At 53.6% G+C, this 20475-nt stretch overlaps 9 protein-coding genes across 9 annotated transcripts; 5 read left to right on the top strand and 4 right to left on the bottom strand.

Annotated features, from left to right (window-relative positions):
* Window positions 1-78: 78 nt before the first annotated feature.
* IWZ02DRAFT_471367 (uncharacterized protein) lies at window positions 79-897 on the bottom strand (the record flags this gene model as incomplete). The annotated part of the gene is made up of 1 exon (XM_066768869.1): window positions 79-897. The coding sequence occupies one exon, from the start codon at window positions 895-897 to the stop codon at window positions 79-81; it is 819 nt and encodes a 272-aa protein (XP_066620176.1).
* Window positions 898-1221: 324 nt separating this feature from the next.
* On the top strand, window positions 1222-2345 carry IWZ02DRAFT_63591 (nitrilotriacetate monooxygenase component B-like protein). The gene is made up of 2 exons (XM_066770996.1): window positions 1222-1305; window positions 1365-2345. Exons 1-2 carry the CDS (start codon window positions 1249-1251, stop codon window positions 2058-2060), a joined length of 753 nt encoding a protein of 250 aa, XP_066620177.1. The 5' UTR covers window positions 1222-1248; the 3' UTR covers window positions 2061-2345.
* Window positions 2345-4661, bottom strand: IWZ02DRAFT_63595 (amino acid permease 2). Its single transcript, XM_066770997.1, has 6 exons — window positions 4310-4661; window positions 4187-4257; window positions 3942-4138; window positions 3421-3798; window positions 3288-3373; window positions 2345-3235 (listed from the first exon to the last, which is right to left on the bottom strand). The coding sequence occupies exons 1-6, from the start codon at window positions 4502-4504 to the stop codon at window positions 2525-2527; spliced, it is 1638 nt and encodes a 545-aa protein (XP_066620178.1). The 5' UTR covers window positions 4505-4661; the 3' UTR covers window positions 2345-2524.
* A 1096-nt stretch (window positions 4662-5757) lies between these two features.
* Window positions 5758-7825, top strand: IWZ02DRAFT_63703 (uncharacterized protein). The gene is made up of 6 exons (XM_066770999.1): window positions 5758-6348; window positions 6429-6527; window positions 6672-6896; window positions 6950-7092; window positions 7270-7511; window positions 7582-7825. The coding sequence occupies exons 1-6, from the start codon at window positions 6154-6156 to the stop codon at window positions 7707-7709; spliced, it is 1032 nt and encodes a 343-aa protein (XP_066620179.1). The 5' UTR covers window positions 5758-6153; the 3' UTR covers window positions 7710-7825.
* Window positions 7826-8566: 741 nt separating this feature from the next.
* On the top strand, window positions 8567-9664 carry IWZ02DRAFT_63683 (uncharacterized protein). Its single transcript, XM_066770998.1, has 2 exons — window positions 8567-8877; window positions 8947-9664. Exons 1-2 carry the CDS (start codon window positions 8756-8758, stop codon window positions 9566-9568), a joined length of 744 nt encoding a protein of 247 aa, XP_066620180.1. The 5' UTR covers window positions 8567-8755; the 3' UTR covers window positions 9569-9664.
* Window positions 9665-10833: 1169 nt separating this feature from the next.
* On the top strand, window positions 10834-11271 carry IWZ02DRAFT_507422 (uncharacterized protein; the record flags this gene model as incomplete). The annotated part of the gene is made up of 1 exon (XM_066770422.1): window positions 10834-11271. A coding segment is annotated over one exon (438 nt), but the record flags the coding sequence as incomplete, so codon positions are not given.
* Window positions 11272-12964: 1693 nt separating this feature from the next.
* On the bottom strand, window positions 12965-14458 carry IWZ02DRAFT_63773 (inosine-uridine preferring nucleoside hydrolase). Its single transcript, XM_066771000.1, has 3 exons — window positions 13520-14458; window positions 13220-13466; window positions 12965-13166 (listed from the first exon to the last, which is right to left on the bottom strand). Exons 1-3 carry the CDS (start codon window positions 14240-14242, stop codon window positions 12985-12987), a joined length of 1152 nt encoding a protein of 383 aa, XP_066620182.1. The 5' UTR covers window positions 14243-14458; the 3' UTR covers window positions 12965-12984.
* A 919-nt stretch (window positions 14459-15377) lies between these two features.
* Window positions 15378-17123, bottom strand: IWZ02DRAFT_484281 (carbon-nitrogen hydrolase; the record flags this gene model as incomplete). The annotated part of the gene is made up of 1 exon (XM_066769185.1): window positions 15378-17123. The coding sequence occupies one exon, from the start codon at window positions 17121-17123 to the stop codon at window positions 15378-15380; it is 1746 nt and encodes a 581-aa protein (XP_066620183.1).
* A 375-nt stretch (window positions 17124-17498) lies between these two features.
* Window positions 17499-19803, top strand: IWZ02DRAFT_459672 (dihydropyrimidinase). Its single transcript, XM_066768095.1, has 4 exons — window positions 17499-17653; window positions 17713-17880; window positions 18026-18536; window positions 18845-19803. Exons 1-4 carry the CDS (start codon window positions 17606-17608, stop codon window positions 19684-19686), a joined length of 1569 nt encoding a protein of 522 aa, XP_066620184.1. The 5' UTR covers window positions 17499-17605; the 3' UTR covers window positions 19687-19803.
* Window positions 19804-20475: the final 672 nt, after the last annotated feature.

Below are 20475 nucleotides of genomic sequence, written 5' to 3' on the forward strand. Positions count from 1 at the left end.
TCAGATTGGTTAAGCTAGCAGAATAATGCAAAACGATTTCCGCCAGAAGTTTGTGACAGGGGGATCGGTTGATGTTTTCTACCAGCCAATGATTTCGCCAAACCTGTCAACAAAGCAGCCACTTGGGAGGCTCCCTTCTCCCAGCCGCTGGATCAAGGGCAATATGTCCCGGAGACTCTCGTCGCAAGTCATGGCGCCTTCTTCACGCGTCTTCACCAAGGCTGTCTCGACGCGGCCGGGATGCATGCTGGCAAAGCAGACCTCGGGGACGTCAATGCTGAAGCTCTTGATGACAGAGTTCAGCGCCGACTTGCTAGCTCTATAAGCGTACGACCCTCCGCCAACATTGGCAGAGATGCTACCCATTCGCGACGACATGACGACAACCTTTGGCTTCAACTGCATCTCAGCAGCAGCACGCAAATTGGGCAGCACGGCCCTGATAATCTGAAAAGTGCCCACGACATTGATTTCAAACGCCCGCAGCATCGTCACACTGTCCATGACCTCCAGCGTCTCAGCGGCCGCAACGTCATGCGGCACCTCGTTCTCGACCGCTGGCACCAGCCCTCGCACGCCTGCCGAGTGGACGACCAACGGTATCGGCCTCGGTTTCGGAATCGGCCTGCACTCAACGCTCAGCCATTCACGGGCCCACTGCTCCAGCTTCGACAGCGCCGCTGTGATGTCGACTTGCGCGAAGCGACCCGACGGTCCGATGCGCGCGCGCTGCTCGTCAGCCATGGGAAGCTTGTCGACGCCGAGGACGGCAACGTTGGCGTCGTGGGAGAAGTGCTCGAAGAAGGCTAGTCCGAGGCCGTTGCTGGCGCCGGTAACCAGAATCAGAGGCGCGTCTGGAGGAAGCTCCGAAGTCGAAGGCTGACTTGATGAAGCCATGCTTTTGATCCAGGGACGAATTGAGCAAAACGATGATAGAGCTGACAGTACATCCAGTCGTCGTCGATGATGGAAGATCAACAGCAAGGAAGCGGCCTTGACGTGGACCCCGCCTCCAACCCACACCGTCGGCCTGTGCTTCGGCACCTCCAGCCGTTCATCTCCCCGACCCGGCATCGCTGCTCCATACTCTTTGCATTTCAACCACGACACTTAATCCGCCGGTTTCTCCCGTCACCATGGCCTTTATCCAAACATCTACGGCGCTGCTGTCTTTCTGTCTGGACTGCTGGGAGGCCGAACAGGCGCATTCACAGTGATCTCGCCTTGATCTTTTGACATCCAGACACCATGGTTCTCTACGAGCCCGGCAAGACAGACCATGGCCTCCCCCACGATCCCTTCAAGGTCAATACATCTTCCCACCCAGCAAGAAGTACCAGCACCGCTGACAAGGAAGCCTCCAGGCCTGCGTCATCCCGCGTCCCATCGGCTGGATCAGCACCATTTCATCAACAGGCGCACACAACCTAGCGCCCTACTCGCAATTCAACAACCTCACCTTCGACCCGCCGTACGTCATGTTCAGCGCCAACCAAACGCCTTCTGCAAAACGCAAGGACACCGTCACCAACGCCGAAACCACCGGCCGCTTCGTCTGGAACCTGGCCACCTACCCGCTCCGCGAAGCGGTCAACATCTCCGCCGAACAAGTGCCCCCCGGCGTCGACGAGTTTGCCCGCGCCGGCTTGCAGAAGGAGGATAGCATCGTCCTGGATGGCCCGCGTGTCCCCATGGTCGCCGACTCGCCCGTCAAGTTTGAATGCGTGTACCACTCGACGCTGCGGCTGCCGGCGAATCCACCCATGGCGACGGCGCACGTCGTCATTGGCCGCGTCGTCGCTGTCCACATTAAAGACGAGTTCTTGACCGATGGCATTCTCGATGTCCGTAAGACGCTGCCTATAGCTAGGTGTGGCTACTATCAGTACACGGTTGTGAGGGATACGTTTGACATGGTTATCCCGAGCACCGAGGGCTTGAGTGAGGATCTTTTGGCTGGACTGGAGGGCAGTTCGAAGGGGAATCGCGAGTTGGAGGAGAGGAAAAGGAGAGAGGAGGAGGAGGAAAGGAACAGAGGCGAGAGGGCGAATAAGTTGTGACAATGTGTAAAGTGGGCAATCACTATGCTTGCGGCTTGTATGGACTGGGTTCGCCCAGGGTAGGGAGTCGAGACTACCATGTCGAAACTTGGGGCTGTATGGCATACCCGCTTTCAAAGCATCGAGAGCGTGGTTTTCGACTACGGCTGTGTCCAAAGCAAAGTGCAATCAATCAGCCAGAGGACGTATGAAATTCAGCCTTTTCAGCTCCATCTCCATCGATGCCACCATCCGTATTGTTCGACTGAAGGAGAATCGTCCTATTTTCATAGCTACAAGCAATCTTCCAAATTGCCCGGCTTAAAGGCATTCTTTCTACATGAAGGTCGTCGTCGTCAGATGAAACGGAGAACAAACGAAAGTCTGTCGTGATGGTTTTTCCCGTATCGCCACGCCCACTCCTGTCTAAGCGTTTGTCTCTACCAATGCGGCCACAACGCAGTGCTCACTCTCCCAACAAGCCGCTACTCCACCCGCGATTTCCACCCTTCGGTCAAGACGACAGGGCCTGAATACTCCTTCCGCCCGCGCGTCCAGTAATCAATCGTACTCAGCACGCCGACGCCCACAAACATGACAGACGCCCAATTGAAAGTTTCGACATCAGTCGGCGTTGAGTCGGGCCAGAAGCACCAGAAGAAGGCGTGGAGGGCGTACAGGGTGCCCATGACGTTGACGGGGACGCCCCAGCGGCCCAGACTCCAACGCGCGGGCGGCAGCGTATCGGGGTGCCGCAAGCGCCGCCACAGCACGCACCCGATGCTGACGACGTACGTTATCATCAGCGAGCACAGGTTGAGCGAGATGATAGCGTTGAAGGCCGTGTCGGACCCGATGTTGATCAGCGAGAGCAGCACTGTGAAGAGACAGGTCGCTGTGACAGAGTTGGTTGGTACTTCGAGCTTTGGGTCGACGCGCGCCAGCCAGTTGCTAAAGGGGAGGCCTCGGTCGCGTGCGAAGGACCATGTTTGCCGCGATGTTGACAGATTGTACGAGACGGTGCCGGCAAAGATGAGGACGGTGGGAATCACGTTGAGTCCGATCACTCCACCGCTATATACAGCTTGCTTGAAAACCCAGATGTGTGGGTATCCGGTCGAGTCGTTTAGCGCGGCGTCGATGTCGGTTATCATGAACATGTAGGAGATCAAGAATACTAAGCCAATTGCACCGTTCTAGAAGGAGTCAGCAAGTAGGAATGATTTCAAGTGTGTGGGAAAGACGCACCAGGATGTAGGATCCCACCATGGCGCGAGGAACAGTCGTGGCGGCGTCCTTGATTTCCTCCGACATGTGAGCCGCGGCATCAGAGCCTGGATGTATTAGAACTCTGCTCCACTGTGCCATTCTGCGTACTTACAGATGCAAGCATAGATGGCCGAGACTTGACCAACCATCAGACTCAATCCCATAGAGCTCCAACCTCCGCCATTAGTGAAAACGGTAAACGTATCTTTTGCCGTGAGGCGTGGGGACAATGCCCACATGACAATCATCAGGGCCACAAAGCCGAGAATGTGGATCAGGAGCATCAAGTTCTGGAGAAACGGCATTGCCGAGGAGCCGTAGACGTTGAGCAGCCAGACGAAGCATGTCACGGCAATGACCATGAGGGTGCCTTGCCAATTGGTTGGCGAGTAGTCTGGGTATGCCACGACCGCACACGACTGGATCAGCGTGCCGACCAGAAACGGCCCAGAGGCCGCACCCGCTTGCCATGACAATGTTGCCATCCATCCTGTCTCGATTAGTCAACAGTCACAAAAGGACGAGAATTGGAAGAAGAAGTTGTGGGACATGTGGACGCGGACAGGGAGCAGTTGTAGCACTGAATGAGAGCGTACAGGAAGCATTCGAGCCCTGGAAGATGGGAATGCTTACCTGAAAAGTAGCTTAAGAAGCTCTGATACCTCATGGGAGCAAACTCCGAAACCCAGTGATACTGGCCTCCAGATGTTGGCGCCATCGAGGCCATTTCCGCTAGTGACGCCATGACGGTGCTGAATCCAGCAAAGGTCCACAGGTAGGACCAGATCAGACCGGCCCTCCCGCCATTCTCGAGACCTTGGGTTGTGGCTCTGATTCCATCAGCTCGTCAGTCTGTTGGGGACAGGCTCCAAACATACGTGAGTAGCACCTCCCACGTGCCTTGGAGAATGACGGTAAAGGCAAGAGCAGAAAGGGGGCGATAGTTTCTCTAAACAAGCTTGATAAGCTTTGACTTTGACGACATGAGCTTGAGATTCTACCTTGAGCTCTTGTATCTTGCCCATGCGCGACATGTCGGCCCGGTCGTGTCGTGTGTACCCTTGGTACTGGTGGTATGCGTCGACATTGCCGCCGTACTCGCCCAGGTCCAGAGAGTCTTCTCTCGCTGGCCCGGCATTCGTGACTGACACGGTTCCATGCTCTTTCGCATCGGCTTGCTGGTTGCGATCTCCCATGGTGACGGCTTCCGGGCTCGCTCAGGACCACACGAGAGCAGGGGATCAGCGCCACGAATAGCGCAGGCAGATCGGAATAATAGATAGATGGACAGCAGAGCCAACGCACTTCAGCAATATTACTTTGAAAGGAGTCGTGAAAGAGACGGATCACCGGACACGAAAATGCGGTTTGCTTCTAGGCATGCAGCTCGCCGCCAGATCAGCAGCTATGGGCACAGAGTGACTGGCCTGCAAACATGGACATGGGGGTGCAAGCCTCGCAAGACATTTGTACTGGAGTCAGGCGCATAGTCTAGCTGCCGTGCCGCACCGCTACGCTTCCGTGCTGGGATTCCTACCGGCGCCCTGGTCATGTTCGTGGATTCCATAGGGCGTGTATGATGGAGTGACCTGGCGGGTGGATCCCGGGCGATTCATCTTCCCTGGTGGCAGCAGGAGATGTTTCTCCAAACAGAGGGCGGCAAACCGAAGCAGCGCAAAAGCCCGACGCAATTCCACTCGGGTTGCAGAGTGTCGAAGTTGAGAGACCGGGTTGCTGCAGACGTCGGCCGGTTGAGCCTCGGTCGTCGCTGAAATTGGCGCCTCCTCCTCCACACTCAGTTCCCCCCTTCAACTCCACAAATAACCACTGCTACACTACTACACTACTACGCTCACCACCACCACCATTAGAATCATAATCCTCTGACGACGCCGTAGCACATCTCGGCAGTATCACCACCAGCAGCGCGCTGTCCGCTGCGTCAGACTGCTGTGCTGCCACGCTCCACCGGCGAGAGCCGCTGATCGCATCGCAAACAGCCGCTTGACCGGACTCTTTAATCACACGCCCGGCTTCTTGACTCGCCTTCATCGTGATGGGGGATCTTTTGATTCAAGAAGCGTCCCCTGTGCCGCCCGAAGTGGGCCGACTCTCCACCGCCCTGCGCCTGGGGACCTCGTGCTCGCCTGCGGAGCGTACGCCGACTCTCCTGCTGTGAACGCTTACGCTATATTCCGTACCTCCTAGCCAAGAAGACGCGCAAAGTCCTCAGACAAGCATCTCCTTGCAGAGTCATGGCTTTTCTTATCCGTCGCTTTTCTACTTTTTCATGGCGCTGTCCCGCTGCGCAAACGGCAGTGTGCTTTCGTAAATTTTCTTTCCTTTGCTCTTCTGCCACTTGCGCCACCCTGAAGCTCATCGTCGCATTTGATCGAGGGGCAATTCAAACACCTCGGTCTTTACTCAGTGCTACAGGTACGGTCTCTCGGCAAGCTACCGCCGTATTCCATTCATGTACCACCTCGTGGTCCGCTCTTCCTCAGCCTGACTCAGAAGATCTACGAACCATACAAAGTGCCTGCCTGATTGCTTGTCAGCCTGCCCTGAACCAAGCTATGACCGTTCAATTTCCACGGGCTGGCGGTCTACCATCTCTTTTCGCTTCCTCTCTGCCATTAGCACGCGATGCTAAGACCGTGCAGAGACACCAACCCTTAATGTGTGTATGAAGCGACGTTGACACTGCTCCGCTCGCACAAGGAGGCTCCATCCGCGTGGCCAGCCTTCCTACCTTCCCACCTTCTTGAAATCTTTTGACGACTCCTACCACAATGCTGAGAGCACACTAGTCGTTCGTCGAAATCATCTCTTCGTCTCTCCGCAGATGGTCATGGAGGCCCAGCATGTGACGGTCCTACCTCCACCGTTCAAGATCACCGCCACTGACCATAGGGGCGTCTTGGTGGTTGTGGCGAGCGTAACGCTGAGCTTTGTGGTTACTTGTCTCTTTATCAGGGTCTATCTGCGGTCGCGGACAAAGGACTGGAGGCGCGACGATACCATTCTCGCCCTCGCCACGGTTGGTCTTGATCCATCCCATACATCTTTCAGCTCAGCTCAGCTCAGCTGCGTGGGCTTGCATACTGACCTCAAACACAGTTATGTTGCTGCTGTCAAGGCGCCTCGGTATTCGTGATGATCCACGAAGGCACAGGGATGCTGGGAGTTGACGATGCTAACATTGATCGCCTGGGCAGTGTAAGTTTGCTTTTCTTGCCTCTTCAGAAAGGATCCGCCTACGCCGCGAGGCCTGTGCACATTGAGGAGGTCCGAATCCGAATGCGTCGAGGTGTCTTGTAGACATTGAAGTCTAGCTTGTCATGGCTAATCCGATCATTTCAGGCAAACTACTCGCAGCAGACCCTCTATCTCATAACGCTCTTCTTCTCCAAAACCGTAGTAGTATTCCTGTACCTCCGCTTGACAGTCCATCGCAAACGCGCCATTGCAATCTACTGCACCCTCGCATTAATTGTCTTATGGCTTATCGTGTCTCTGATCCTGCTCGCCATCTACTGTAATCCAAAAGAGTACTGGACCAAGGGAGACCAATGTCCACACAATATGGTAAGTGCATAAACTGCCAATGAGGGTGCTGCACTTGTTGACGCAGATGCAAGGCCTGGCGTTGGGACATAATTTCCAGCCTCGACATCACTACGGAAGCGATATTGTTTCTCATTGCCGTATCAATGGTTGTTGGCCTCCAAATGCCTCTGCGGACGAAGACGATTATTATTGCGGTCTTCAGCGTTCGCCTTCCGTAAGTACACGAATTCTCCATGGCTGCGCAGCGTCTTCGAGACCTATATCCCTTGCCCACAGGGTACCATCACTCCACTTCAACACCCTCTCAAAAGAGACTCAAAGCAAGCCACAACATCGCGCATCCAATGCGCCGCCCCCAATAAATCGCAAACCGAAGCTGAATCCCTCATAGCCTCGTGGCCACTGCATCTGCACGCCTCCACTATATCCACCGACTCAACTCATCGCCCACGCCCTCGCTCGAGGTCGCCTCGGCGATCGTTTGCTCTCAATTCCAGCTCGACTTCGCCGTTATGACGAGCACTATCTGCTGTTTAGGCCCCTTCCTGCGTCCCTTCGAAGACGACAGCAGCCCCTCAACGACATTGCCTTCGCATGCGACATCGCACGGCGACCGCAGCAACATTGATAGCAGCATCAACCGCACGAAGCGGCGCTCGCGAGTTGGTGCACTAGGTCCCGAGTGCGGCCGTCTGGGTGGCAGTGATGGGATGGGACCGGACTTTTGTTCGCACTCGTCGCCGTGGCCATGGCGAGGCGGCGGCCAGGACAGCGAAAACGAAATCGACTCTGATGAAGTACGCTTGTGCGGCATGGGCGGTCACGTTGTAGGCGGTAGGGAAGAACGGAAGGGTCGCGGCGAGGTTATACCAATGACGATTTTAAGAAGCGCAACGACATCACCGCGCGCCCGCGGTCGCCGTAGCCAACGACATGGACGCAACGGCTCGTCGCTTTCACTTGCTGCACGATCGCCGCCGCAGAGTAGTTGCCCGAGTCGTAGTCTGTCTGTCGCGAGCGCGCAGCGGCGGACACTGGGGCTGGGGTTGGGTATCGGGTCCGTCTCAGGGGTGCAGCAAGAACGAGACAGCAGCAAAATCAGCAGCGGAAATGCCAACGCCGGGAATGGAGGCGCAGCGGGATTTGCCGCGTTGGAACTGCGGCCAGACTTTTGCCAGCACACGACGTACGCGGCGCGCGACGAGACGGGAGCAATGTCAATCTCGGAGCTCGACGGCGTTAGTCTGGCGAGTGGCGATAGCCAGCGCCTCATTATTGCGAAGACGGTTGTCACGGTCGATGTCGAGGAGCCCCACGTGATTACTCCTGCTGGCCCCTCAAGCCCTGCTGCGCGGAGCGGGAGCGGCATCTTTGCAAGGGAAATGGAAGGGCGACGGCGAAATGGCGACGGAGATTGTGATGAGGGGAAGAGTTGGACGGAAAGTCAGACGGTCCTGGCTCCAGGTATGGCGTTGTGAAGTGAGGAGATGGATAGACAAAATGGACAGGGTGGGTCTGGCGTTAGGCAGGCGACAAGTTTGGACTGTTGGAGCGGGTTCGTTCAAGGCGATTTTGGGCGTCTACTGATGTGGAATATTGGGAATCCTAATGGGTCTCATGTTGAAGAAGAGTCGGATTTACTCTCTTGATTCAATCCTACCGTCTAAGCTGAGCACTGGAGATTGGCAGTCGTCACTGTCGTCTTCTGGACTTTGAACTTGGTTTGCGCTGTGCTCGGAAGCATTCGAAAGTCCATCTGTCCGAGCAAACTGCTGACGGCACTGCGTGCCACAGCAACCGTTCGGCCCTCTTTCCGCCATCTTCTCGTACACTCCGTCCAAGATCCCAAGGCAGTGGCCATCTTCAATGATTTTAAAATGGCCACCCAATTTCTGATTTGCCTTGCCCTCAGCTTCGGTCTAACGCACTTCACAAATCTACTTGTTCAACTCGCCAAAGCACACAGCGAGGCCGTCCTTGACGGTGCCATCGCTTTCAGGTGCGCAACTCCAAACATCAGGTCCCGTCTTGTTTACGCAGCATCCCACTGACTTTCGAACTCCACCAGCATCGCTCTCATCATTTCAGCGCTGATCTGCTTCCTCCCTCCGCCCTATCTCGCCGCCGCCCTCGCCGACGACCTCGACCGCTTCTTCACTGACATCATTGTTCCGCTGCGCCGTCTCGAAGTCTCTCTCCACCACATCACCATCGCGCTGCGGCCCGGCACAAACGAGCTGGACGCCTCTATCCGCGTCTATGATGCTCCCATCGCCGTTTGCGCGGTTACGCCTCTCTCGCCGCTGATGTGGCTGCTGGAGCGACTCGCCGTTCTGCCCCACCAGCCTGCCCGTTTCCTCGCCTTCGTCGTCGCCAGCTCGACTGTCGCCATTCCTCTGCTCGGCCCCAACATCCTTGTCAGTCTTTTGAAGACCTGCACCACAATCAGTAATTTGAGGCAGGTGGGAATGGTCCTGGAGGTCCCGGTCTTCCTTGCGAGTACGGCGCTGCTGCACTTGCAGACGACAGTCGTGCTTTTCATCTTGCCGATGGCCGCAGACTTGTGTCGTGAGGGGGATCCGGGTAAGAGGATGGAAATGTTCAGGGAGCGCGTCAATGTGGCGCCTGTTGTGTGGTCTTTTGACTTGAATCGGAGGCGCTGGGACTATCGGAGTTGGCGTTGGCGTTGAAATCTTGCTGCACAGTGAATGCAGAAAGGAATGACATATGGAATATACAACAGCTCGCCAAGCGCAGTTGTGACAGCATAGGAAGATGACTGCTCCGTAGGTGTGGCCATGAGTGCGGACGACTACTCCCTTGGCGTAGTAGTAACACTCCCTGGGTAGGGGACTTCTCAATTCTTTCTGCACTCACTGTGCTAGGTGACCCGAATGGCTCGGGTAGATCTAGGATGTCCAGGCTTGGTGACACGATTTGGCGGTTTTGTGTTTGCGGAAGGAAGCGTGGTTGATGAGCAGGCGAGGATGCAGGGGTCTGCTTGCTCTGCAGAAACCCAGGTAACCCGGAGTTGAAGCTACCCGGCATCTTGCCTAACCGTACGCGGATCTAACCTGGCTCTATTAACCTCACCCTTCGTTCTTTGTAACACTTTCTACTTCAATCCCGCTTCATTTAATCCTTGCCTCTTCAACTCCCCTTTCGTTCATTCTACTGGCAATTCGCCGCTGGAGGTTGTCAACCACTTGCAATGGCCCCGTCTGCTTTGCGAAGTACTTGCTTCCAATATAAGGAAGACACGGATGCAGTAGCCTCATGGCTGGCCAAGACAGCAAGCGACTGCGGCTATTTGGGGGAGCTACTGATCAACTTGAAGACAGAAGAGCGCCCGACTGGCCCGATTGAGCAGCAAATTCTGAAAGGAAAGGCCAAGAAGAAGGCTAGATAGCAGACAAACGCAGCACCAGCCGCATTGCGAAAAAAGTATCACCTCGTATCAACTAATGCCTTTAACTCTCTGGCCAAGTCCATTGCTGCGTCCAAGGATCCAGTTGTCCAGCCTGATGACACTTTCACCCAACCTCTGAATCGTGCAATCTCGTTTGGCAAGGAGTTTTCTCGAACGTTGGCTTCTCAAAACATACTTCTGCATAGCGCGATCAAGATCCACACCTATTTTGTCAATGTCGTTGAGGAAGTTTAGATAATTCTTGGACCATTGGCAGCTTCTACCGCTGAGCGGGAGGCTTCTGTCCTACCACCGACTGACTCACTTGCTGGAATCGCCTTAGAAGAGCCACCCGCTGACTATGAGCCTGAGCTCAAGGCTGACCCATTCGAGGATCCGAATGAGCTTTACCTCGCCTTCAAGTTGCTGGTTGAAGATGTTCACAACATTCGGAAAGCCATTGGGCAAATACGGGCCGGCTTCGAGGGCGGCAAATACAGGAGCGTTGCCGCTACTCTGGCCACCAACAGTGCTATCGGCGTTGCGCGTCGCTTGGAGCAAGACATCTCTGAAGTTCTCAGCAAATATGGCGGATGCGAGAGAATTTTCAGCGCTTGGTGCTTCGCCATTTGCAGGAGCTTGGGATGCGATATGGATCACCGCCAAAAGCTTGAAGATGACATGAACTTCCTCGCATGCGACCACGCGGACGCTGTCATATTCCCGACTTTTCTCTTACTCATAAGCTTCCCCCCTGTTGTCCAGGATGACCCGAAAATGACTCCCATCAGCAAACCTGGACATTTGGGCAAGGTCGACGACACCGGCGATTTGAACTCAGAGCCCCTTGGCACCGGTCGGACATGGCTGGTGACGAAAAGAAAGGCGTGTACGCTGAAGATGAGCTCATCCGGGGCTCAGGATCGCGATCGAGACCAGATGGATTTGTCTATGGGACTTTCTCAGCGCGAAAATTCCCCTTGAAATTCACCACATCTTGCGACAGAATGTGTTTCGTTCTTTCCAAGAGCTCAAAGGTGTTGGTGAGCACCTCAGCCAGTCAATCGACAAAATCCTCGCAAGAAACATTCAACATCCGAAGTGGCCCTCGTTCAACAACGCAGCTTCGAAGGAAATCCTGGGACTTGTCCAGAACTGGGTCATAAATGACCGGATCAAAGAGGTCCTGCTGCGAGCGGGAAGCCCGCAGACTCCGGAGGATCATTACCATTTCAAACACAACCCTGTCTTTTGCGGTCTCTTCTAGTACAAGCTGCAAATGCGCTTCCACATCGTGGGCGTGGACTACGCCAACGCATGGGGCGCAATTCTCTACACTCAACCAGGAAAAAATTTTGGAGAAAAAGTGGGTTAACATGGATCTGTCGTCGGATCTGTCGTCATTGCTTCAGCCTAACGCAATAGCTTTCGAAGGGAAAGGCTCCCAAGGTTGGGCAAAATTTCTTGAAATGCTACACTATCATGAACGGCGTGTCAGCTGCCTCCTTTGCGCCAGATGTGTGCCGCAATTTCCAATGTTCCTCTTCTGGTCTGAAGGGAACCCAGTACCAAGTCCCCTCGGCCCGAGTATTTATGCATCGTTACTACGAGGGTTCCGGACGCGTTGATTTAACCCCAGATGAGCTCAAGAAAATCTTGGAGAAAACAATCACATACGAGGAAGACGACGACACCGATCAGATTGGCGCAGGACCTTGGAGTCCGGTCAAAGACACTCTTTTCAGCGTCAGCAAGCTCGACAAAGACTAATTGCAAAACCGCGCCCAAACGCTACGCCGCCTGACGATTCCTGGACTCCTGGAGAAGCTTGCGAATGCTCTCCACGGAGAGACCGGTGCGAGTTTCATTTCTTTTAGTTTTACATGCACTTCGCAGTCTGGATGCTGCTTCAGGTGATCAGCAACACATGCGGCCCGCATATCCAGCAAATGTTCGGCCCAAGCTATCTGCAGCACGAGTATGAGCTTCCTGAGATTGTCGGATACCTGCTAATTGCGCTGGCCAACACTGGAAAAAACACAACCGTCCATGAGAAGACCAACAAGTCCATCTTAGTCACCTTCGCCAAGGTGGCTGAGCTCTGGAACCATCTTCTCGACGCCAACGACCCTCGCTCAATCGGTTGTGTTGTTACCAAACATCTCGAAGGAAGCTACCAACTCTTTTCGGTCCTCCATTCGTAACCGAGCGCAGACATGGAGCATTCATCTGCGCTCGCTGACGTCAGTCTGCACCGCCAGCATCGAGTTACTCACATGTCAAGCGTCTGCATACGAAGCAGTTAGCGCGCTTCCATCTTTGTTTTCTTTGCCATCTTCTCTGTTGCTGTTTCTGTCTTTTTTTCCAAGTCTACTGGCTTTTGCAAGCCTTCTTGAGACAGGTTGAAGCACTGATCCTCATCCAAGGGTCCCCTTATCTGACGGCCTTCATCTGACTTTCCATGTGTTCTTGAAGTCATAAAGCACTTCATTATTTGCTGTCAAACTCTCCTGGTACCAAATTCCTCACAATTCAATCGTAACAAAGATCTACAACGATCGCAACGAATGTCTACCATAGGTTTTTGGTTTGAGCAGGGAGAAAAATCATGTATGTTGATTAATTCTCTATTACGTTACATGATTGATGGCCTCTAAATTGCCTTTTCTTTTTTGACGCGTTCTTTTCCCCAAGGACTTACAACTGCGCACAGGTCTTGGGATACTGAACAGCGTTCTTGATCATGCTCTTCAGCTTGTTACCGTCAATCTCGATGACGTAGTTGACGGTGCGGACGTTGGGAGGCGCCAGAGCCTCCCGGTACGCGTGAATGTTGCCGTAACTGGGGCTGGCGTACGCAATATCGACATCAAGGTAGACTGCTCCACGTTAGGACCTCTGAGATTCGAAATTTTTGCGGATTAGTACTGACATGTCGTGCTGTTCTTGACAATGCTGGGGTCCAGAATGATCGCTGCCGCAGTCTCATCCCAGAAAGGGAACGTGGTGCCGTAGTAGTTGTACATCAACTCGGAGTAAACACTCTTGACCTCGTACACTTCATCAAGGAACTCCTGCGTCGACGAAACCTGGTTGGCCACGTTGCCGGCAATGGTGATGTTGGGGAAGTCGGCAGTCAGCGCAATCTTCGCCGCCTCGGGGTCCACGATGAGGTTGATCTGCACCAAATTATCAGCAAGGCCTTGGGTAAGGTCTCCAAGAGCATTCGTACGTCCGAGTTCAAGTCGGCTTGCATGACGGAGCCTGAGGTTTGGAGCAAATTCACGTCGATATATCCGCCCATGATGACGAGCTCCTTGGCGTTCTTCGCGAAATCGGGGTCCATGCGCACGGCAAGCGCAATGTTGGTCAGGGCACCTCCGGAGTAAATGCTGACCTCGCCAGGGTACTTCTTGACCATCTCGACCATGAAGCTGGCCGCGTTGGTGTCGTTGGCAAATGTCGTGTTGGGGAAACCCTCGTAGAATGCCGCATACGAGATGCGGTCCGGGTTGCCAGATGTCGGATCGTTGCCCTCAGCTTCATGCGTCAGGTTTTTTGCGGCGAAGACGCCCTCCCATGGCAGCACTCCGTGGATAGCCTCCCAGGCCTGGAAGCGTTCCTCCGTTTGGATCAAGGGGTAGTCGGAGCCCTTGTACACCGGGATGCATGAAAGGTTGCCGACTTCGAGCGTCGCCAGCGCGTGCAGTCCCGTCTCCAGCGCCCACGAGTCGGCCGTGTCAGAGACAACACCAAGAACGTCCCAGTCAGAGGCCAGGGGTAGCAGGAAGGTGACGAATCCGGCAGTCGACCAGTCGTTGTCGAGGATAACCTTGGGCTTGTACGCTCCGGTCACGTTCCGAGGGAAAACGCCTGCGGGAAACGCAGAAGCCAGTGGCACAATGGCGGCCAGCGCCGCTGACGCGGCTTGCAGAGACTTGACCAGAGATGGCATCGTGGAAGGAGTTGAGCGAGGAACCTGGGTGCGAACCAGCAGGAACGCAGAGCCGCCATCTCATTTAAGTAATAATCGTGCTCTGCAGAATCTAACAGGCATTTTTTTTTTTAATGGTTGGCGCGTCGTCAGGCCGCGTCTTGCCGGGCCCATATTTCTTTTTCGAGATGGAGGGATCTTGCACCTCTGCCTCTCGCGGACGTTCTCGCCGTCCGTGACGACTTCGGGACCCGGGTAAATATACGGAAGGTGCCGGCGTGAAGATTGCGGTGGGAGAGGTCCAGGGGGAAAAATTGAATGCTTATGATACAAAGTGATAGTGCCATGATAAGGCCTGAGATATCGCATTTACGACCTAAGCTTCGTGCTCAAAGACCAACACAGGAATAAGAAATCCCCGCGCAAGCTGAATGACGAGACGTGGCTTAAAACGATGTATCCGATGATTGATGCTGTTCAGCGGATGAACCTTGATAGAAAGTACATCGGTAAAATTGGCCGAGGTGGCAACTTCGATGATAGATGTCGTCCAATGTCGCTTCGCTGGATTACTGAGCAGATTGCCGAGTGGACTGAGTTGCCGAGAAGACCGAGAAAATTCGCGGAGAAGGGATTTGAGCGTGGTAAGTGGAATTACATCACAAAAGAGGGGCAGTCGAGATAGAAAGCCATAGACCAGTAGTTAGCCGCTCAATGAATATATTCGTCATCGAATCCTTCTCTGACGCCATTGGGATTTGGAGCCCCGAATAGCGTGTCGATAGCCACTTCGAGAAACGCAGTCTTTTGGGACTAGAACAAGACTACGCAAACAAGGAGAATTCATGCCGACGGTGTTGTCCCTGTCCATCCCGTGGAGTGGAGCACAAAGGAAGATATCAGGTAAAGCGAATGCAGGCTCGGCCCGTCAGTTCGCATTGATTGATAGTGTATTCCGGAATTCGCGACCATTTTCAAAGCTGACTTTTCTGGCTACTCAGCCGCACAGTGGGCGAAATAGGAGGTGACACTCGGTATGGGAAACGGTTCGCCAAGCGCGTTCGTGACAATGGATGACTGCTCTTTGGGAGTAGCTGTAACCGCGGACGACTGCTCCTTAGACGCGGCTATGATGGCGGACGACTTTTCCCCAGGCTCAGCATCCATGGCAGACGGCTTTGCACCCACTGTAGCCGATTTCTCCACGAAACTGTTCGAATCCAGTCTTTTGACCCCTTGCTTTCCTTCCAGCTGCCGAGCTCTTGTAGACTCCCCTTTTGGCCGTTCGTCCTCCCATCCGAACAATTCCACTCAAATGTTGCACACCGGCCAGCACTTCTTCTCCAACCGCTTCCTCCACGGCCGCCTTCAGAGGAGTCATACCAGCGCATCCAAGCGCCAAAACATCAGCACCTCTCTCAACCAACTCTTTCCCGACTACACACATAATGGCCATGATTTCTTCCTGACTCTGTCCGTGCAGGTCGAGAACACCAAGCTTGCAGCTCACAACACCCGCGCAGAATCCGTCGAAGCCGTAGTGCCTGATCGAGTCCTCGTGCATGACGCGGCTTCGCTCGCTGACGGCAATCAGTCCGAAGCGACCACCCAGAGTTCGTGCGGCGAAGAGAGAAGCCTCCATGATGCCGATGACAGGCTGGTGCGGGAGTTCTTCGCGCGACATGCGGATGAGAGCGTGATCGGAGTAGCATGCAACAAGGACGGCATCATGTGTCGCAGCCAAGGGAAGCGCAGCGCGGGCAGCAGCAGCAGCGGACATGATGTTGTCAAAGTTGCCCTCCACCGCATTCGGAGCAGGCCGTGGCGACGTGAAGCCGGTGAGAATGACATCCGGAGGAAGTTGAGATTGAGCCATGGAGACGCAAGCATCGGTCATGGCCTTTGTGCTGTTTCGATTGATGAGAAGGATGCGGATTTTCTTGTGTGAAGAACGTGCAGTTCTATTCGTAGTAGCAGTGACACCGTTCGGCTCGGCCACCAGCTTGGGAGGCTCCGTGACACCCGTCTGCTCGGTAATACGCGCGTAGTGCTCAACGCGCCGGTGGCGGCCAAAGTCGAAAGTGCGTTCCCTGCCTGCTCTACACTCTTCCAAGTTACAGTCAGCGACTATGACCTCGTCCTCCAAAGTTGAGCTCTCGGCAAGAAGCTCGCCCTCAGGACCAGTGATACAGCTCCCCCCAATAAGGTCGTACTTGCCATCGTCCAGGCCGCAACGTGCAGCACTGACGCTGAAGCAGGCATTGGTGTAGCTGTGAGCCTGCATGACTAGCTTGTGATGGAACAGTGCCTTTTCGCGTGCCTCGTCTGGATCCATGTTCTTGTCTGAGCCCCAAAGGTGAGGTGCGAAACCGGCAGTGTTGTAGCCACACAACACGACCTCAACGCCTTGCAGACCAAGAACTCTCCAGCTTTCAGCCCATCTCCTGTCGTTGCAAATCATCGTGCCAAAGATGGGATCGCCGTGCTCAGGCGGAGACTCTACAAGCGCAGGCACGCGAAATGCTTGCCAACCCAGTTCGCCTGGCTCGAAGTACCGCTTTTCGAGCTGATTGGTTGCCTCGGGATCTGCGAAAGGCTCAAAGTCTCCGGGCAGATGGATCTTGCGATACTTGGAAAGGATTGAGGCGGTCTTGGCGTGATAATAGATGCAGGCATTGAAGGTCTCGCCTTCATCGGTTTTTTCCGCGAAGCCGACGGAAATGTCGACGCCCAACTCTTTTGCCCTGTCAAACAAGGGCTTGGTCTGCGCCTGCGTGGAGATGTCGCCATGCTCGAAGAACGAGTCCAGCTCCACAGGATCGTTGATCAAATGGCGAGGAAAGAACGTGGTGAAGGCGGTTTCGGGGAACAAAACGACTTGAGCGCCCTTTGAAGATGCCATTCCAGCAGCTTAATCATGCGCTGCAGTGTCTTCGGGCGGGGGTCCGTGAAGTGAGTTGCGCCCATCTGGGCGGCGGCAAGACGGAGAGTGCGCGGCATCGTAGCGGAAGTGGGATCGCTGATCTCTGCAACAAGTGTAGTCCTGCACCGTTTATTCGCAAGCAGGGGACCGAGGGCATAAGAAGATCGCCATGGCGTTGTGAACACCAGAGTCCCTTCGTAACGGGATGCCCGCAGGCCGACCGGAGAGCTTTGAGCGTTGCCGTTGGTTGTGCGCGTCGCGATAAGGTTGCTGTCCCGTGTAGAGTCGAAGGTTGTGCGGCACAGGCGGCCGACGCCAGTTGATAAGTACGTCGAGAGGTTATCGGAAGAGATAGGCAAGTCGACTGACACCGCAACACCAAAGCTGCTCTTGGCAGACTACTACTAACATGGCCGCTCGCACATTGATTGCTACTTGTGCGTGTCGCGAAAACTTCCACCATGGTCGTCAAAATTGAAGTCGATCTCCTCGTCCAGAACGCCACAGTGGTAAGTGGATTCACTGCAGCTACCGACTAGCAACCTTGCCAGTGCTGATATGCTCTCAGGTGACAGCGGCTCACGTTCATCCAGCCCAGGACATTGCCGTGAAGGATGGCAAGATTTTGCTGCTTGGCCAGAATCTGGCTTCGATTCTGGCAGCGATAACCGTAATTGATGCACACGGCGCATATGTGACACCTGGCGGTGTTGACTCGCACGTTCACCTCGACCAAGTAGGTATTCGCTCATGTTTCGAATCCCGCGGCCAGTGACCAAAGAATTGTTGGACAGAAACATGACTGTTGAAGCAAAAACTGGAATTGCCATGATGCCCTGAACACGATGACTTGAAACTTGATAACTTACAATTTTACACAGGACTCTTCAATCGAGGTGGCAAGCACTGGCGACAACTTCGAGACTGGCACTCGCTCCGCAATTGCTGGAGGCACAACAACCGTTATTTGCTTTGCAATGCAGACCCGCGCCGACACATCCTTGGTCCCTGTTATCGCAGACTACCACCGCCGCTCAAGCGGCCAAGCGTACTGTGACTACGGTTTTCACATCATACTTACCAATCCTACGCCCGAAATCATGACAGGGGAACTGCCTGGGATGATGGCAGATGGCATCAGCAGCGTCAAGCTGTACATGACGTACGATCCAATGAAGCTTGACGACAAGCAAATGTTGGATGTCATGATGACCACTCGAAGCCTGGGTATGACGACCATGGTTCACGCAGAGAATGCGGATATGATTTCGTGGATAGGGGAACGGCTGATGGAGAAAAATCTCAACTCGCCTTTTTACCACTCGATATCGCGGCCACAGATTGCCGAGGACGAGGCCACGTATCGTGCAATTGCGATGTCTGAGCTTGTTGGTGCGTTCCCATCTCCTTCTTGCACAATTCTAGACTTGGAACAGAGGCCTCGAAAAGAGAGTTCGGCAAAAGGCCACCGCATGTTTGGTTTGATTTTCAGCGACGGCCGCCAGCCGCAATGAACCGCTCCCTTCCGAGCATCCCGCTGCTTTGGAGCATTCCAAAGCGCATCATGGAACCTCCCATGGCGGTGAGGACGCCGAGGTCAGCCCAAATTACTAAGTAGCGCTCGATGCGTTGGATCGGGCGGGTGCCGAAACCCCTTCAAATGGTCACGGTAGTCAACTGACTTACTGAGAAACTTAAAGACACGCCCATCCTTCTCGTCCACATATCGTCTCCCACTGCGGTGTCCCATGTGCGCCAAGCTCAGACGCGTCTCTTGCCCATTCATGCCGAGACTTGTCCTCATTACCTCTTTTTGACCTCGGCCGCACTGCGAGCGCCGCACCCTGTCACAGACCCTTTTGAAGGAGCCAAACACATCTGCTCCCCCCCGCTGCGCGCTTCCCGAGCAGATCTCGACGGAATGTGGCGCGGAATCGCCAATGGAAGCGTCACGACATTTTCCTCGGACCATGCGACGTCGCAATATGACCATCCTTGCGGCAAGAAGCGCGGTCTCGCGGACCCATCAGACGTGACCTCTCAGCCAGACTACCGCAAAGTGCCCAACGGATTACCCGGTGTTGAGACGCGTATGCCGACGTTGTGGGAGGGCGGTGTGCTGACAGGCCGTTTGACGCCTCAAAAGTTCGTGGAGCTGACATCGACCAACCCGGCGAAGTTGTACGGACTGGGACACTCCAAGGGCGCCATCGCGCCTGGATACGATGCAGACCTCGTGATTTGGTACCCCACCACGGAACAGGTTGCTGCAGGAGACGGCACCGCCACCTCCATGACGCCATTTTCCCTGACGAACGGCCATCTCCACCATGCCATCGACTACACACCCTTCGAAGGCATGCGCTTCACTAATTGGCCACGATTCACAATTTTGGGAGGCCGTATCACATGGGATCGCGATGGCGGCGGTATCGTGGGTGCTAAGGGAGACGGGAAGTTTTTACGTCGCGGCAAGAGTACGTTAAGCAAGCCTCGCGGAGAAGCGGCTAAGTGGGATAAACCGGAAAATCTTATTACGTAGGGACTAAGAGGTAAATTGAAACTAAAGAGATAGAAGGTTAAAAGTAACTTAGATAATACTTAGAAAAGAAATATAAAGAAGAGATCTTATTTATTAGATTTAAAGAGAAGAACCTAGCTAAGTTCTTTAGTATTTTAGGAATAAATAAGAGGGAAAGATATAATAAAGGTAGGATAATAATAGACTTATATAGAAGAATTAAGGCTATAAAAGCTCTACGCGTAAGAGATAGAAAAATTAAGCATTTTCTATTAAAGGTAGAGTAAGAAGTTTAGTATTAGTTTTATTAGTAATTTATATCTAATTAGATATAGTATATACTTATATTAGTAGAGGCTTCCTTACTAAGGAATACTATAATACTCTATCTTAATTATATACTTCTAGCCCTATTCTAATAACCGTCCTAGCTTCTCTACTTATACCTTCTATATTATAATTCTCCTCTATAACTAGATTTTCTTATAGGCCTCTATATCTTTATACTTATTATCTATACTATATATTCTCTAATATTATTATAGCCTAACTCTTAGGCTATAAGTATAATAGCCTACTATAGTATTAAAGCTCTTATATAATAACTATACGCTATAGTATTAAGCTATAAAGGCGTACTATACTAGTAAGCTACCTTACTAAGCCGTATTACTAAGCTATAGCTATAAGCTACCTCTACTCTTATAGGTAAGCTAACCTATAATCTCTAGCCTATATAGTCCTATAGTAATAATACCTACTATAAGCCCTTATATAGTATATATTAACTAGCTTATAGGACTCTAAGTA

This window comes from Phyllosticta citriasiana, assembly GCF_038021145.1.
Source record: "Phyllosticta citriasiana strain CBS 120426 chromosome Unknown IWZ02scaffold_12, whole genome shotgun sequence".
In the NCBI taxonomy this organism is placed as follows: domain Eukaryota; kingdom Fungi; phylum Ascomycota; class Dothideomycetes; order Botryosphaeriales; family Phyllostictaceae; genus Phyllosticta; species Phyllosticta citriasiana.